The sequence below is a fragment of the Molothrus ater genome, chromosome 3 (genome assembly GCF_012460135.2).
Source record: "Molothrus ater isolate BHLD 08-10-18 breed brown headed cowbird chromosome 3, BPBGC_Mater_1.1, whole genome shotgun sequence".
In the NCBI taxonomy this organism is placed as follows: Eukaryota; Metazoa; Chordata; class Aves; order Passeriformes; family Icteridae; genus Molothrus; species Molothrus ater.
In genome coordinates, this window is record NC_050480.2 from 40,317,647 (window position 1) to 40,334,362 (window position 16,716).

At 42.6% G+C, this 16,716-nt stretch overlaps 1 protein-coding gene across 4 annotated transcripts in view; it reads left to right on the plus strand.

Annotated features, from left to right (window-relative positions):
* The first annotated feature begins 5,471 nt into the window (after positions 1 to 5,471).
* The window catches only part of SMOC2 (SPARC related modular calcium binding 2), a 139,520-nt gene continuing 128,275 nt past the window's right edge, over positions 5,472 to 16,716 (plus strand). For all 4 annotated transcript variants that reach the window (XM_036381108.2, XM_036381110.2, XM_036381112.2 and 1 more), the window contains exon 1: positions 5,472 to 6,060. In XM_036381108.2, the coding sequence (XP_036237001.1) occupies positions 5,986 to 6,060 (75 nt within the window). In that variant the 5' untranslated portion in view covers positions 5,472 to 5,985. The remainder of the gene's footprint in view (positions 6,061 to 16,716) is intronic.

Here is a 16,716-nt window from a genome sequence, read left to right on the forward strand (position 1 = left end):
ATTCTTTCTTAGAAAAATAGTTATGAAACTACTGGATTTTCTTCCCCCCCCGCTTTTTTTTTCTGTACCTCTTCCAATGCAAAATACTTTGCTCTCCCAGTGGAAACCAATCATTTACTAAATACTTAGTGTAATCCTATCACTGTCTCTCAAGTGGGCCCATGTTTACATTTCATAAGCAAGAATCTTTTTTCTTATGCCATAGTCACTACATAGAAATAAATACAAGCCACAGAACCTGCACAAATCTTTGCTGACACACAAAATTTTAAACACCTTATGGATTAACATTTATGAAGCCTGTCAGAGGTTTAAAATCACAATGAGAAAGAAAGATTTTCTTCAGGTCTGAGAAATAAACTTTTGGTCTAATGTCAGCCCTACACCGAAAAAGCCTTGATAGTTTGTTTGTCTAAGCTGACAGCTCCTTATTCAATTGTTCACTATGTCTCTCCATTTAATTCTTGCTATAAATTTGTCTCTTTGCCACAGTCTTTGCACTTTACCTCAGTGTGCACCACAGACATGGTGAGCCAGCAGCTCACCACTAACTCAGCTTAAGGAGAAATGCTAGCAACAAAGACCAGCCTGCCAAAACCCATAAAACTTACTGCTTTTTGCCTCAGTTTAAAACAAAAAAATAATATTGTCTTTTCTCTAAAGTGGTACAGGAACACATGCCCAAATGAGTTCTTGACATTACAGGATTTTTAACACTTTTGAAGAAACCTTGGCACTTATAACACATTCTCCAAAATGTATGGTTGTTAATTAGTTTAATAGCATAAGTAAAAACAAACAGACTAGTGGCAGAAGGTGCAACCACTGTTTTTTTGGTAGGGAATGGGAAGTACATGAAATCACAGCTTCTGAAATACTGAATAAACTGTAAAGGAAAGAACTGATTAAAAGCTGAGAGGTAGTCATGTCCATTGCCATGTTAACCTGCTGTTTTACTGTTACCACAGTGTCTATGAGAATGTACCTGTACTCACCAGCTGGGCAAAAGACAGTTAATGAAAATCTAAAACATGAAGAAAAATGGGCATTTCCTGCCAAATGTGGTTTTTTTTTTCTTTTTTTTTCTCTAAGATTTAAAGGAGCTTTTTGCATTATTGGTCAATGTTTTACTTTTCCTGAAGAAAACTTGATAAGAAAACATACCTCTTGGTAGATTAAAAGCCATTGCTACCTATTGCAAAGCAAGATTTTGCTAGGTCATATGTAGCAATTTTTGCACAGACCACTGCATGCTGAAAATCTCACTTTCCCACCAGAAATGTCTGCCTCTCTGCATTTGTCCTCAGGATCACTCAAAAACTGGCTGCAGGAATCTACTGCAGATCTGCACCCTCTGCAAGGCCTGCTGGGTGGATATTCCTGCTCTCACCCAATTTCAGGGTTTTATCCCTGCTCTTGCTTATATTTCCAGTATTTCACCCCTGCAGATGAAGCTGTTGTTTGTAGTCATGAATTATGTTTTCTCATCTAGCACAGAAGATTTGTTCTGACTTTCCTTGGACAGTCATAGAGGGCAGAAAGGAGCAAATACACTTTGCTGTGTGCCATTATAAGGAGGGGACAGGAGTGAAGGGCAGAATGGCTAAGGAATGACTAGCTTATGCCTGTTTGTTTTCTACCTCCTAATGTCTTAAAAGGCTTTAATCTCTGTGCAAGGTTCTCTGAAGAGGAAAGCCCTCTGTTTATGTAGAAGACAGGAACTATGTGGGAAGGGACAAGGATGGCTGCTCTGCATGCTCAGGCAGCTTTGCTTCCATCCTGTCCTAGATTGATCTCTGCCAGTGGTGATGGGTGGCTCTGGCACTGGGCCCATTTCACCTTGTCATTTGGGCCAGGATTGCTGGGTGTGGTGAAGGCTTTGCTAACACCTCGTGCCCACAGACAGCTGGCTTGGGACTGCAGAGCTCTCCTTACACAGGGCTGAAGAAGAGGAGTGACAGTGTAAAGGAATTTGCGTTACAACAGGTTTACAAATCTGAAATAGCAAGCTGGTACATAATACAAATGTCAGTTCTAGGGATTGGAAATAAAAAATATTTACTAAACCTAGCTTCTTATTCCACATATAGGACTGCATGAAATTTCCACTGGTAAAATACCACACTGTTCCTGTGAAAGCATTTCCATTTAACCTCTTAGGATTGGAAGAATGGAATCTCTTCCTATTCTCTGAGAAGCAGTGCATATGGATGCTGAAGTGGTACATCTCTGAGATCTGGTCAGGACCTTCCCAGTAAGATTTCCTATATTTTCACATTTAAACTGTTTGTTCCTTCTTTTATTTGAAAATAAAAATTATTTCCTCCAAAAGATGATGAGCCATACAGTAAATAATAATAATAATAATAATAATAATAATAATAATAATAATAATAATAATAATAATAATAATAATAATAGATAAACACATACTACTTCTGTGCCCAAGAATTTTGATGTCTTAGATCCTCTGGTGTTATTCATTGCTCTTATTTTCTGCTGCATCCTATGTTACCTACATCAGCTACTCTCCTGGCTCTCAGAAAAGCATTCCACAGCCACTATTTCACTTCATGCAATCGTTCTTTTCCTGTATGATTTTAATGGTTGGTGCAAACCTAGATGCAAGAATTAGGGATGCATTTATCCTCCCCAGACAGAACTTCTCTGCTGACATTCTCCACAGCATAGTTTATGTCCAAGGCTCCAAGAATCATGCATGGCTGTTTCCAGACACCAGGTTTGTGAGCAACTCTTCCAAAGGCTGTCTTTTTTCTCTCTCTTTCCTTCTTGCCTCTGTTGGTGTTCATATCATTCTTGCCAACACTGGTGCTCCTTTAACTCAGCCACCAGATGGTTTTTCAGGATTTGGTTCTCATGCCAGCCATGCCATCCCAGGCTCCACACCTGAGTGAAAGAGGAGCACCTGTGGTTCCTCACTAAACCTCTGATTTAATGCAAGGTGAGTGAATCAGCAGCAATGCCTCTCTCTGCACTGCAATAAGCAATCTTCTGAGAGGTCCAAAGAGAGTGCTGGCATTGGGTGATGGGGAGAGCATAGAAGAACTCTATCATGAGCAGATGGAAATGCTACTAGCACTGCTCTCATGTCAAGATGGGAGTGGGATTTTTTTGCCATTGTTGTTGCCCTGAAGAGGTTTAGATCCTCTTCCTCATACTGACTACTCACTAAAATGTGATAAAGCTCATAGTAAGCTCTAATAATGAAAAATGCAACATGCTGAAACTAAAAAGTCTAACTGAAGGATGATGCTTTTCAAAGCTGTTTTCCCAAGGACAGCCAGCCACACACACTGGTCTGTGCCTCCACAGTTTTAATTTGACCTCTATATTCTGTCCCCTCCCTAAAAGGTCAGTTTAAAATATTTTGGCAAATCATCTTTATTTTAAAATCATAACGTCAACAGTTTGTAGACTCCAAACATGCCTTTTTGCAGTATTTTGGCCTTTTTGCAGAATTTTAGCCTTTTGGCTATTGACAAATTTGTGTAAATCCACTCACATTTGACTAAGTTATAAACCGTCAAAAACCTGCAGTTTGTTTTTATTAGATGTATTTCTCATCAATTCTGAGAATGTAATTTTTCTGCAATGTCAAATCCAAACTGTGTGCTGTGTCATTCAGTATGTCCTGACAGACAAGCCAAGAGCAAAGGGATTGTTGGCCATGAATTGCCTTTGCCCAGCTACATGCCAGCAGTGCACACAGCACTGAACTGAAGGTGAAGGAGCTGTGGAGTTTGCAATATACAAAGAGCAAGGTGAAAGAGAAGGGAGAGCAGGCATGGGCTTATGATGAAGAGGATACAGACCTAAACTGGGAAACAAACGGGGCTGGACTGGAGAACATGGAAGAGGACTAGAAAGATGGAGGAAAACAGGACTTTGTACATGTGAATAATTTTGTGGTATGAAGGGGGCTAGTCATGGTCACAAGAGAAAAAATTCCTTTTGTCTCTGACAGACACATCAACATTGCCAAGTTTCACCCAGCTGAGAGGAAAGGGCTATGAAGCCCAGGCTGGAAAATTGTACTACAGTGCATAATGCAGCAACTGGCAACTTGCTATCGCTATGAGAGATGCTGCTAGTTTGACAGTGATAGAATCTGGTGCAGTAAAGGGCCTCAAACATGCTCCAACCTGGGTGATAGAATATGGTATCTTTGGGGTTTTTTCCCCATTGAAAAAGGAGATAATATTTAAACAAGAGATATTACACGCAGATGTGTGCAACTGCTTTGTTAAAAATTGCATCATATAATGTTGTATTGCACTAATATAAAACAAAAGTTTTTGAAAAGGGTGCTTTTTAAATTTTTGTGACTGTGGGTGCTCATTGAGACCTGGCCATGCTGCAACTACCTTGCTGGCTGCATCCACTGAACATTGTAAGATCTGGAAAAGTCAGCAGTAGGTGTCTCAGGTAAGGCACCCAAATTTCTCTGTAATTAATACCTACTTCTCTCTACCTTGGTTCACCATGCATGTAGCTACTGCTTTAGAGAGCATGCTCTACCCTGAGCCCCTCACTGAGCCACTTGTGACAAAGCCTGCAAGGATGTCAGATTTCGTGCTGGAAGCAATTGTCATTTGTGTGTTGGGAGTGTGCCACTTTGCAGCCTTCCTAAAGCCCTTTTGTGTCCCGTCCCACAAACACGCACACACGGAGAGTCAAGCAAGCCCTGACAGTTTCGGCGTCTCTTGTATTACCACTTATCTATGGGGATCTCTGCAAGCTGGCAGTGAGCTGTTGGGTCCCCGGGAGGAGCAGGGAACTCCAGTGACAAAACTATAGTGAAAGGGTTTCTTTCAGGCAGCAGGGACGAGGAGATCCTTCACAGTTAGGAAATATAAACAGACCTCTATTTGGCTCCTAAGAGATGAGAAAGAAAAGCGCAGCTCTGGGGTGGAAGGCTTCACCTGGCATTAACTGCGCGCGTAGCGGCGGCCCCGCAGCCTCCTCATCTCAAGGGGCTATCCCGCCCGGGGCCAGCAGTGCCCGCTCCCCGCCGTGCTGGAGCGCCGGGCAGCCCCCAGCGACGCCCGGCTGCCCCACGGGAGCTGCCACCTTGGCTTTTGTCCCAGCTCAGAAACCTGGATGCCGCGGTCCTGGCTCCGCCCCGTGCGGTGCCCACGGGAGGCGCGGCGGGACCAGGGCAGGGGCGCTCCGGTAGGAGGTCGGGGCTCACCGGGGCGGGGGTCGGGACCACCTCCCGCGCCTGCCAGGGGCTGCCGGTGTCTGTACGTGTTGATTCAGCATGTGGCGGGGGCGTGGGGGAGGAATAAACCCTGCGGGGAAAGCGAGCGGCGACCCCCCGGGAGCACCGGGGAGGGTTAATCGGCGAGGATCTGTGGGTCTGGGAGGAGAAAGGGGAGGCCGGGCTGGGGAGGGGGAAGGATAAGAGGAAAAGGGGCAGAGCGGCTCGGAGAGGTCGCACACCGCCAGCCTCCGCAGCCGCGGCTGTGCTTCCCGCGTGCTCCCGGAGCTGGTGGTGGGTCCTCCCTTCCCGTCCCAGTCGTTTCCTCCCGCTTTCCCTGCCACAGAGGGCTCAGGGCTGGAAGGGAGAGCAAGGGACCCCCAGGGCTAGACAGCAGCCCGCCCGAGGCGGAGGCAGGCGCGGCGCCCCGGGGGAGGCGGCGGCGTCCGGCAGATTCCCCCGGCAGTGGGAGGGCTCCGGGAGAGGAGAGGCTGGGGGAGCATCTCCTAGCCGGAGCTGACTCCCGAGGAGCGAGGGAGGGACACAGAGAGAGGGAGAAAGTGCCGCCTCTCAGCTTTACAGGCTTCCCTAAATTTTAAGGACTGGGGTGGGGAAAAAGAAAAGTGAGGACCTGATCTGGGACCTCCCAGCCGGAGCGATTGAAAAGGAGCCAAAGCAGGCGTCGGGGGGGGAGCGACATCCCAAGCAGAGTCCCCATCCTCAGCCACCCGCAGCCGCTGCGTGCCCGCCGCCGCCGCCTCAGGATGTGGGTGCCGCTGCTGCTGCTGCTGCCGGAGCTGCTCCCCGCCGTGCCGGCACAGAAGCTCTCCGCCCTCACGGTAAGGCCACCTCGCCGCCGGGCGCCCTCGGGGCCGGTCTCGGAAGCACCTGAGCGGGCGATGCGGCTCCGGGGCGGCGAGAGGCGCCCGCGGCTGCCGGGCCGAGCGCTGCGCCCTGCCCCGGCCAGGCGGGAGCGAGCTCCGGCCAGGCGGGAGCGAGTCTTGGCCAGGCTGGAGCCCCGGCCAGGCTGGAGCCCCGGCCGGGCGGGAGCTCCACCGCGGCTCGCCCGGGGAGCAGCCGGCACCGCCGCCCCGCCGAGCGCCTCCGGGGAGAGCGCGGCCCGCGGCTGCGAAGAGCAGGTTTTACTGCGGGTCCCCGCAGAGCTTCGGTCCGGCCTTAATGTCCGTGTTAATGCTTTTATTTGCCCGAAGAGGAATAATACTGCAGTGAGGTTCGCTTTTGGACCGACTCGGGCTGACCGATTTTACTTCATTTTAATTATAAAGCAACATGAAACAAGCCTTTCTGGCTGTTCCAGGCTCCATGGTGCTATACATGGAACTCTGCGTAGAGATGGGTGAGCCAATTCATTAGGCTTACTAAATAAGCCATAACCACTATTCTAGCCAAGACCTGAGGTTTGCAGCTAATAGCTCAGTTCAGTCTTGTAGAGCTTGCAGTGTTTGCAAAGCTACAATTAATGCAATCTGTAGAAATAAAAACATTTTCCTTAAGTGTGTTTTTAAACAAGTGCTTGAGTAAACATAACGGGCAGCAAATACCTCTTTCAAGCTGTTTTTAAGTGTTTTGGTGAAGGCTACCCGCTTAGAGTTTATTATGGTAAAGTTAGAGGCAGCTGCAAAGTGAAATAGACCCTATTTTGTTTAAGTCTTTCAGAAAATTTCTGTAAAACCCCAAGAGCTGAGTTTTTTTTTTTTTTTTTTTTATTCTTTCACCCTTTACTGAATAAGGTGCTATAGGGACAGCTCAAGGTGAAATGGCTGTGGGAGATGGCTGAGCTGTTCATACCTGAAATTCTTTCGGGAAAAGTTTTGCCTTGTTGACTAAATTTTTTTGTTTTTTTTGTTTTTTTTTTGGTTTTTTTTTTTTTTGTTTTTTTTTTCCTCTTAAATGATTTGTAGATTAGAAGCTGCTAATTGAAAACCCTAAAGGACTGAGTTTGCTCCATGAATTTTATTGTGTATGGTATTTTATAGTGTGGGACACATAAAGTCAAATGATTCTCATATTTTACTTTTTAAGACCCTCATTTGAAGCCCCCTTACACTGTTAGGTGATATATACTATTCTAATAAACAGATTAACATTACAATTTACTTTCAAGTTCACTTTAACAAATGTATAAACATAATTTGCAAGATAGAACATGTAATATTCTTTTTTTCTGTACATAAATAGAGTTCTAAATATTAGTGTGGAAGTAAACTGGAAATGCTACCAAACTTTAGTTTGTCCAAATGTAAAGTAAGAGTGATTGTGACTGTTACAATATCTTCAGATGATACATAACCCAAATGATGTTAAAGCCATTTAAAATATGGATATAAATCACTGCAGAATATACTTTTCATTCAGTGAGGGGTTGTCTGCATCACAAAAGGGAAGAAAAATCTGGCCAAGGGCACTTTGGCAAACTTAAAAAATTAAATGCCATAGACTCATGCAAATGTATTTGACTTCGCTGTTATCTGAGTGATGTTACAAGTCCCTCTGTTCCTTCCTTCACCAATTCAAAGTGTGCATTACTCATTTCTGTACCTTAGAGTAGTCTGCATCTTTATGAACCATGAGCAGAAAAGTCAAATCTGGTGGAATGCCCACCTCCTGCCTCTGCTATCAAAAAGGTAATGGTTTTGAAGACATCAAGCTTTCAGACTGAAATGAACTTGAATATTTTGGTAGGTGCAGCTAACCTTGTTAGTAGAGGACTGTAGGTAGTGAGCTCACGTTAGTTTTTCCGCTGCTTGTGCTCTTCTTACGGAAAGGGCTCACCCATAAAAATACTAGACTAGAATACATTGGAAATCCTTCCCTAAAACAAGTAAGGGACAGGCAGACACCCATAGGAACAAAATAACACACGCACACACTGATGCACATATACTTTCTACATCTTCCCACAAGGCTGAACTTTGAGTGAAGCAGGTTTATTTCTACTATTTCTGTACTTACCTCTTTAAACAACAATAAAAGCCCAGTGCTATTACGGCAACAAATACCACACCACTTGATCATTCCTAACTCCTGTAGTCATTTTGCCTGTATCTCACAGACTATATAACCCCTTTCCACATGTATCTTTCTCAAACATCCATGGATAGTATCTGCATAATTACAAGGAACAACAAACCCAAGCTGTGTAGAAAAACCAAGAAAATCTATGTCTTTTTTTTCACCTGCTGTGCCACTGTGTGGCGACTGAGAATAGCCATTCTTTTCTACACATCATATGCGGATTTTATTTTTATTTGTGGCTTGAAGAATAACAGAGAAAGGCTGAAATTTTCATAAACAAACAGAGGTCATGGGAACAGGGTGTGTTTCACTGCGGATCTGAGTTTTATCAAAACGATGGGATGATCATGGAGAGGGAATGCACATCCCTGATCACAATGCTGTCAGAGGTATACTCTTCTTGCCAGGTGGTGACAATATCAGGGGAACAGTCTACTGCAGTCGTAAATCTGACATAAGATGAACCTTGGCAGAGACAAGACAATAAAATTATAGTTCCCTCTAGCAAAAGCCACTCTACCATTTTCTGAAAGGTAACACATGGATCGGAGGTTTTTTCCTTGCCTGAGATTTAAGCAACAAACTGGGTGATGGCATGGCAGGGAGGGAGGATATCAACATCTGTCTTTAAGATTTTCATCCATATAAACAGATCTCTGGCCTGTTTTAACTTTATGTCCTCACTAGCTCGAGGAACGGATCAATTACTACTTTCAGAAAAGACTTTCAGTAGTTTACAGACCTGTTTCCCCATTTATTTAGGAATAATATTTTTGCATTTCACTTGGGCAGCAATACCCACAAGAACTACCCATGTCTGTAGTCCAGGTAGATGTGTGATTTTCATATGTTGGAAGCTTTGCAATAGTCCAATAGCAATAAATCACAGAGTTTTCACACAAATAATATCTCCTAGAGATTTCTGATTGTTTAACACTCTTATGTGACTGCAGGTTTGCAAGGAGTGATGTGCATAGGCTTCCTACTACATAACAGCTATTAGGGCGATTTCTGGCAGGCAGAATTGTCAGCAGGTAGTTGAAATGCTCCAATTTGTTTAGAGTCTGGTCCCTTGGACCTCATGGTTATTTCTAAAGTGAGTGTGAGTGTTGTAATCTGTCCCTCTCTGCCCAAACTGCGGACCCAGACAGAACTTACTTGACTGCCTGACTATGTGCCAGGATAGAGAAGGGTTGATGAGAGATGGGCTGATGCATACCTGAGTCTTTATTGGGAAGCTATGATGTACACCAGGGTCTAAGAGTTTCAGAGTTTCTATGTCCTCACTGGGTTAGAGATAGTCCAAAGTTACTTTGAGTTTGTACCAGTCTTGGCTTCTTGTCACCAGGATTACTTTTTGCTAAGGTTTCTCCTGGACTCTGGTCTCCTGAGTAGGACAATATTGCAATAATAGATAAAGTGAGGTGAAATGTAATATTCCAATTATTAATTGCTAACTGAGCCTCAGGGATGCATGCAGGAGGATAATGTTCTTTATTGTTGTATTTACTGTTATTTCAAATGAACAAATATTGGCAACAGAACAATGGCTTTCCTTATGGAAAGGTAGGCTGAGAGCTGTCTCATAAGAACCCATGAGATCTGGAGGGACTGTAGCCAGTTTGGCTACTCTTGTTCTTTTCTCCCCTTGTGTCAAATACTAATGTAAAACATTCTTACATTCCACAAAATAGCCTTGTCCTTTTACCTTGTTAATAGAAAACCAGGTAGCACTCTGCAATTTTTGTAAGATGCTGTTGGAATGTTGTTGCAATGCTGCATTCTTATTCTGCTCTGTGAGATGTATCCGTTCTTTCTGGATGTATGAAACTGAGGAGATCTGAGCCTTGCTGACTTCTTGTTTTAGGGGAATTAGGCATATCTTGAGGATATAGATACTTTTGTTTTGAAACACAGGGCTGTGAAGAAAGCTCATTTTGTTCCTCAAATAAGTAAGTTTATGATCACTGCACTTACCAACACACTTTGTCATTGTTTATACTGCATTTTTGAAACCATCAACTTTGCTTTTATCTCAGTTGCAGTGTTGTGTGTGTGGATGTACTTCTACAAACAATAGGATACAAGTGTTTCTTATTTTAAAATCTTGATGACTTGCAACATACCACAAACTATTTATACTTTCAAAGCCTTGCTGCACCATGTGCTTTTCTAATACAATTGATAGATCTTACAAAGGAAGTAAGTTTGCTTGAAATTACTTCTTGAAATGAACACCTCTGCCTGGTAATAGTTTCTTTCATCAGCAGCTGAATATTTTGGGACAATTGTTTTCTTTTTCTCCCTTGGCACATGCTTTGTGAGTATTCAATAGCATTTAGTGTGCTGGATAGCTTCCACAACACTGACCAATATAAGATGGACTGCGAAGGTAGTTCAGTAAAGGGAAGGTAAACACAATCAAAGCTTTCCAAGTTAAGAACCCATTTGGATGGCGCCTGCAAACCAAAACATTTGGAAAAGTTACTCTAATTGTGACTGAAAAACCAAGACCATAAATAAAATTGTAAAGTGGCTCCAGATCCTAACAACATTGTTACTGCAAATGGGCATTGGTACAACCAAGGGTACATCAGCTCTGAAAATAAAACACTTTCAACAATGCTTCCTTGCAATAAACTCTCAAGACACTTCTTATTAAAGAAACAACACCAAAAACTGTGGGAATTGATTGAAAGTGTCAGCAAACTTTTCATCAGGGGTCAGAAGTAATTTCTGTGCATGCAGCCAACATAAACTGCACCTTATAATGTGTAAGACATTAATGAAGATGGTCAGTTGACTGCATGCCCGTAAGATTTCTAAAACTAGAATTGAAGACTAGAAATGGATGTGAGTGGGGAGGGAAGAGCAGGACTGAGCAAACAAAAAGAAGTAGATAATGCATATTGTGTCCACTTTTGGCGCTGTCATTGGCCCCCTGTTGCCTCCTGAATACCTTGAGGAACAGCTGTATTTCTTGACAATGGTCAAACTTCAAGGTTTAGTTCATTCTGAAAAGCCTCCAAAGGTTTAGCTGCTATCTAAAACCTTTCTGAACCCTGTTGGTCTGGAAACCAGGCTACAGATCTTTTCAAGATCTGGCTTGCTCGAGACTTTGCTCATATTTCCATTTCTTCAGCCAGACCAGCCTCACCACAGGCGCAGCCATTTTCATGGTATTTTGGTGCTTCATTTCCTGTCAGGCCTGAGACCAGGAAGTGCAGAGGCGCCTGAAAATTAAAAACTGAGTAAGAAAGAGTTGGAATCAAAGACCTATTTTTGAACAGTAATGAAGGTCCGAGTTTGGTTCAGGAGTTACATTTTTTATCTGAACAAATTCAAACATTCTTGGGCAATCTGCAGAGTGAAAGGAGGATACATCTTGCAAAGGACTCAGTGATTTCCAAAAATTTTGTGTTTTCTTAAGAATCAAAACCTAAATGCATCCCAATTTCTGTTTGATTCAGTATTGTGCTCTGAGGTAGATTTTCAAAGAGTTGACATTGTAGATTCACGATGAAGGCCATTTCACAATTAAAATTTGCAGTCCTTTCTTCCAAATTAATATAGTCACACTAGTTTTTGACTTTGTGAATACTGCATCCTCTGCCCCTCTGCTGTCTTCTACAGCAAAATTCTGGTGATGTCAGTCATTTGGTCTCAATGGCCCTGTGTATTTTCACAGGATACGCTTCTCTTGACATTTCTTTATCCACTTCTGGTTATTAATTGCTAATAGTATTATCTACAGTGGTAGTGCAACAGTGCAACACTGGAGGCAAACCTGGAAAGAGAAAATACTTCAGAAAAAAATTGCAATATGCTAATCTCACATGTAATAATTTATGCCAAAAGAAAAGGAGTGATAGTGAGATGTAACACGATAATTCCCCATAAACAAATAAACTAAGCAGAGAAGAGAAGGTATAGCATAAATACCTGGATTTTTTTCCTGCAGTTTTTGAGTCTTGGCCTAGCGGCCCCATGTACATAGGGAATTGGTCTGAATTACAGCCGTTGCTGTAGTGCAGTGGTGTGCATGGGATACAAGGATACAAACTTCAGTTATGGGGAAGTTGAAAGCTACCTAGAAGAATATGGACTAGTTTTTAGATTGGTGTGATAACACTTAGTATCAGAGGGTTGCTTAATATGACTGTACCAAATTATCAGTGGTCCTCAAGCAGCAAATCACATTTTACGACAGAACTCGTGAAGTCAGTCTCCCAAATGGAAGTTTCAGCTGGTTCTTGCAGAACAAATTGCTTTGATGAGTTAGTAACTGCCCTTCAGTGAATTTTTTTCCCCTCTCTAATTTGTTACCTTTTAAAAATGACCACTAAGTGTTTCATCAGCTGTTGAAAATCCAGGCTAATAGAGAATGCAACCTAGAATTCTGGTTGGGACAGAAAGAGAAAACATTTCCTGAAGGCAATCCTTTCCAGCTCTCTCTCTGGCTTGCTCAGTGGGTTGCTAGAAAACTTGCTCGAGACTGTTTACATCATACCTATCCAAAACCTAGCTTTTTTCCCTTCATTTACTTTAGGCTGCTTGTTGTGTCATCTTTTGAGTTACTGAGTAAAGATATTTTTTTTTCTTTTGTGTTGCCTTAAATTTGTTTTGAGGATGTAATAATATACATTCTTGTCTTTTAGGTGTTCACTTTTGAACTATATACAAATTAGCTGTCGTACATGTGCTATAAATCTTTGAATCTCTCCTAGAGCACCTAAGGAGTACTTACATGCAAATAAATAAAAATTCCTTTACTTTGGAATGCTTGTTAAGTCATGGCTTCATGCTGTATTTTGCAGATTTTTTGAATAAAATTGGTGCCATGAAGTGCTCACAGTCTTTTTACTTGGCCTACCTTTATCATGCAATTACTAATATTTTGACCTTTTTTTCAGAATTAGAACAAGGGATTATCAGTGAGTCAATGGTGTAAAAGATCAGGAGAGATTTGTACGGTTTTTGAAATGCAAGTAGCAAGAGATAAAGAATAATTTTTTTGGTATTCAAAATGGACTCACTATGATCCATGTAGCAAGCTGCAGTACAGAGAAAACCTGCAGATTGCAGGTGACCCCTGGATGTCAGGGTGGGAAGCCAATGCCTCAGTTCCATTATTTTTTCTTGCTCTTATCTGGACTAAAGTGGAGGAATGGTTGAGTTTAGTCTGAGTAAAATCTGCCATTGAGTCTCATTACTACTTTGAAGGATGGGGGGAGGAGTGGGTGACATTTTAGTAGACATGCAAATGATTTCTCATTCACTGTAGCCTCCACATGGATGCTCACTTAGTGTGGACAAAGGAGTGTTAGTGAAACTGACCCTGGCTCTGTAAAGTTATATTTGTTAATGGTATGGTCACTGTGCATCACCTTTTTTTACCTATAGTGCTGTATAACGCTGCTTAAGTCAAGGGAGCAGTTGTCACGTGGGGTGATGGATCTTCTAGAGTGAAAAATCAGTGTAGCAAATGTCACTTTTTAAAGTAAAAGTTTCTATCAAAGAAATGAAATCAAGTGAGTGAAACCTGGTCCTGAAATAAGTATGCTACTATGTCCTCGAGGGTAGCACATATTGTAAAGATACCTTTGTCCCCACAAGAGGGTGCAGAAATAAAAAAGATTGTCAACATAGAAACCAAATCAGGCTTTGAGTTAGCCATAGGTTTATTTGTTCAGTAAATTATCTCTGGTGTGTTGTATGGCTCATTTTTGGAAGAGAGCCATCAAAGATTTAAGTGACTCAAAATAAAAAGCAGAGATGGGAGGGTCCATACAGGTATTTCTCCATTTCTCCCCCTGTCCATTCCGTTGCAAATACAGAGCGGTGGCGCCGCTTGTGCAGCGTCCTCAGGGGCAGGGAGGTCACCTCTCCTCTTCCATGGCACTGCAGGGATCCACCACGGGAGGGAGAGCAAGAGCAGCGCGGTCTGCGCCGTCTCCTCCGGCAAGGGCTGAAAGAAAGGAGGGCAAGCCCTGGTTTCCCTCCCCAGTAGTCCAAGGGGGAGGAGGGGAGCAGCTGGGGGCCTTGATTTTTCAGTACTTGCCACTCAGTTGCCCATCAGATGGGAACTCACATGGGAAAAATCTCAAGTGGAAAAAAGTCTTGACACAAACTATCGAAAGGTAGAAGAGTTCTGCAAAAAGAAAGTGTCTTTGATGACATGGTGTGGCTTGACATTAATTAACATGAATTAGCATTCATGACAGCTCAGAGCAGGCTGATGAGGACAAAAGAGAATATATGGCCTAACATATGAGATGCTCTTGGCCATGAGACATGAGAGGGGTTCAGTCTGCAGAAAGCGTAGGGCATATTAATCTCATTGCATGCTGTTTCTTTTTGCAGCATTTATTACATAAATTCTGGTGAGCAAGACCAAACAAAGTGGACAACTTATTTTTTACAGTGTATTTAATGGGATTGTATTTCAGACCATCTCCTTCTGGGACAGCAGTTTCCAAGCATGCCAAATTTTTGATAGATTTCAGCCTAAGTGGATTTAGTTGCAAATCTGAGCTTTAAACAGGAGGTTTTATCTTCCCATCATGTTTTCTCCTTGAAAGGTTCCATAAATTACATTTCTGAAAGAAAGGGAAAGTTTTTTTGAAAGAAGTGTTCATTTGGTAAATTGCTCTTCTGTTTAAACTTCCCTTTTTCAGGTGCTGAATGACTCCCAGAGCAAAAGTTCTGTCATTGCTTGATAATGGACTTCCATTAATTTGCAATAAAATTACAAGGCAATATTCATGCGTGGATAATTGATTTCACTCTGAAGGGAAAAAGGCAAAAAGCAAAGCTCAAGTGTCTACTTGTCTGTAACTAGTACAGCAATTTTCTCCACTGCAAAATGAATATCAAGTACTTCTCTTATGAAGTGTCAGTGTTTATGTTCATTAGCTGCAAGATCAGGAGAGGTCTACAGCAATGAGAGAGTCAGGGTATTTCCTACCACATGACAAAGCCAGATCTGATACCAAGACTAAATGGCTGATAGAGATTAATTTTTTCATTTTTGTGGCTGGTGACAGACCCACTAAAGCTCAGTAGACACAACAGTGTTGGTTTGGTAGAAGGACTGGTGAGATAACCACAGGTTCACAATTCATGTAGTATTGAGGTGAAAGAAAAGAAGAGCTAGCTGCAACACTGCTGCTAGGAGTGAGTTCAAAGGACCTGGAAACTGGCATCTTTTGGGACTCGTAGTTGTGACTGGGCTCTCTCTGGCTGCTGTAGATTTTTCTCCAGTATTCTCCTTCCCCATCCAGTTGATCTTTCCTTAGTTCATCCTCAGTGTTTACATGCCTTTTCTATGTATAGACTGTAAGCTATTTGTGTTTGTACAATGTTTTGGGCAAAAGAGGCTCATTCCTGGTTCACTTTCTTGGTTCTGCCACAGTTTTCAAGTTCAGTAATAAATAAATCTTGAATGACATGTTCTTGCAGGTGAGACTGAACACAAATAACGGAGGATATACAAATAGTAGAGTTCCTCAGGCAGTTCTGGCAGAGTCCGGTTCTTTACACCCTCTGCAAATTATCCAAGCTGGTTATTTTGTATAGTCTATGCCTGTATTCACACACAAACACACACACACACACACGCATGCGTGCACAGAAAAATACATATGTTCGATCCTCCTCTGCCTTATGTAAAGAATTGGAGCAAGCAATTCAACATTACAGGAAGTGATCAACAAAATTGTCTATTCTCTGGTCTTGTCATACTGTTGGCCAAAGAGTTCTACACAGTGCAGAGAGCCAAGTGTCATCTGCTTGGTATTTCCTGACTTGTGAGAGCTTAGTGTTTGAACCTTTTCATAGCCCTAAAGCTGGGGTTCTCAGCCTGTGGTATGTGTTTCCTCTCATGGTGCAAAACTCTTTTTCCCCTAAAGAAAAAGAGCCCTGAATCAATCTAGCCTGGTCTTTCCTACAGAGAATAATGTGAATGTTTGGATGCCTCTTCCAATTTTTGCATGCAGGTCAGATGGAGCTTGAAGCTTTTCTACCCACTGCCCTTCCCTACCTTTCAAAGAAGAAGAGGAAATGGGTTTGGATGAAAGATGCTTCTATCCTATGAGTGCAGGCCAAAGAGCTGAGAGCTGTTCTTGCTGCTGTGTTACAGCCTCTGAGTGTACTCTCTTTCTATAGCAGCAGCACCAAGAACCCTCTGAGAAACATGGTCCAAAGGCTCTCTTGACAAACTCAGAGAGATGTCAGGCATTATGAAGAACTTCTTCCTGTAGGCCTTCTGTAGCTTCAGCATGTTGTATCCATCAGCTGCAATAAATTCCCTAGACTGCCATTTTCTACCTTAAGATGAGCCATGTCAGCCATATATATGTATATGCAGGGGTAGACCATATACATTACCATGCAAACCTTTTCTTCCTTTTGTTTTTCAGCAATGATTGGAAACCCCCATAAAAGCTTAAAGTTCCCTT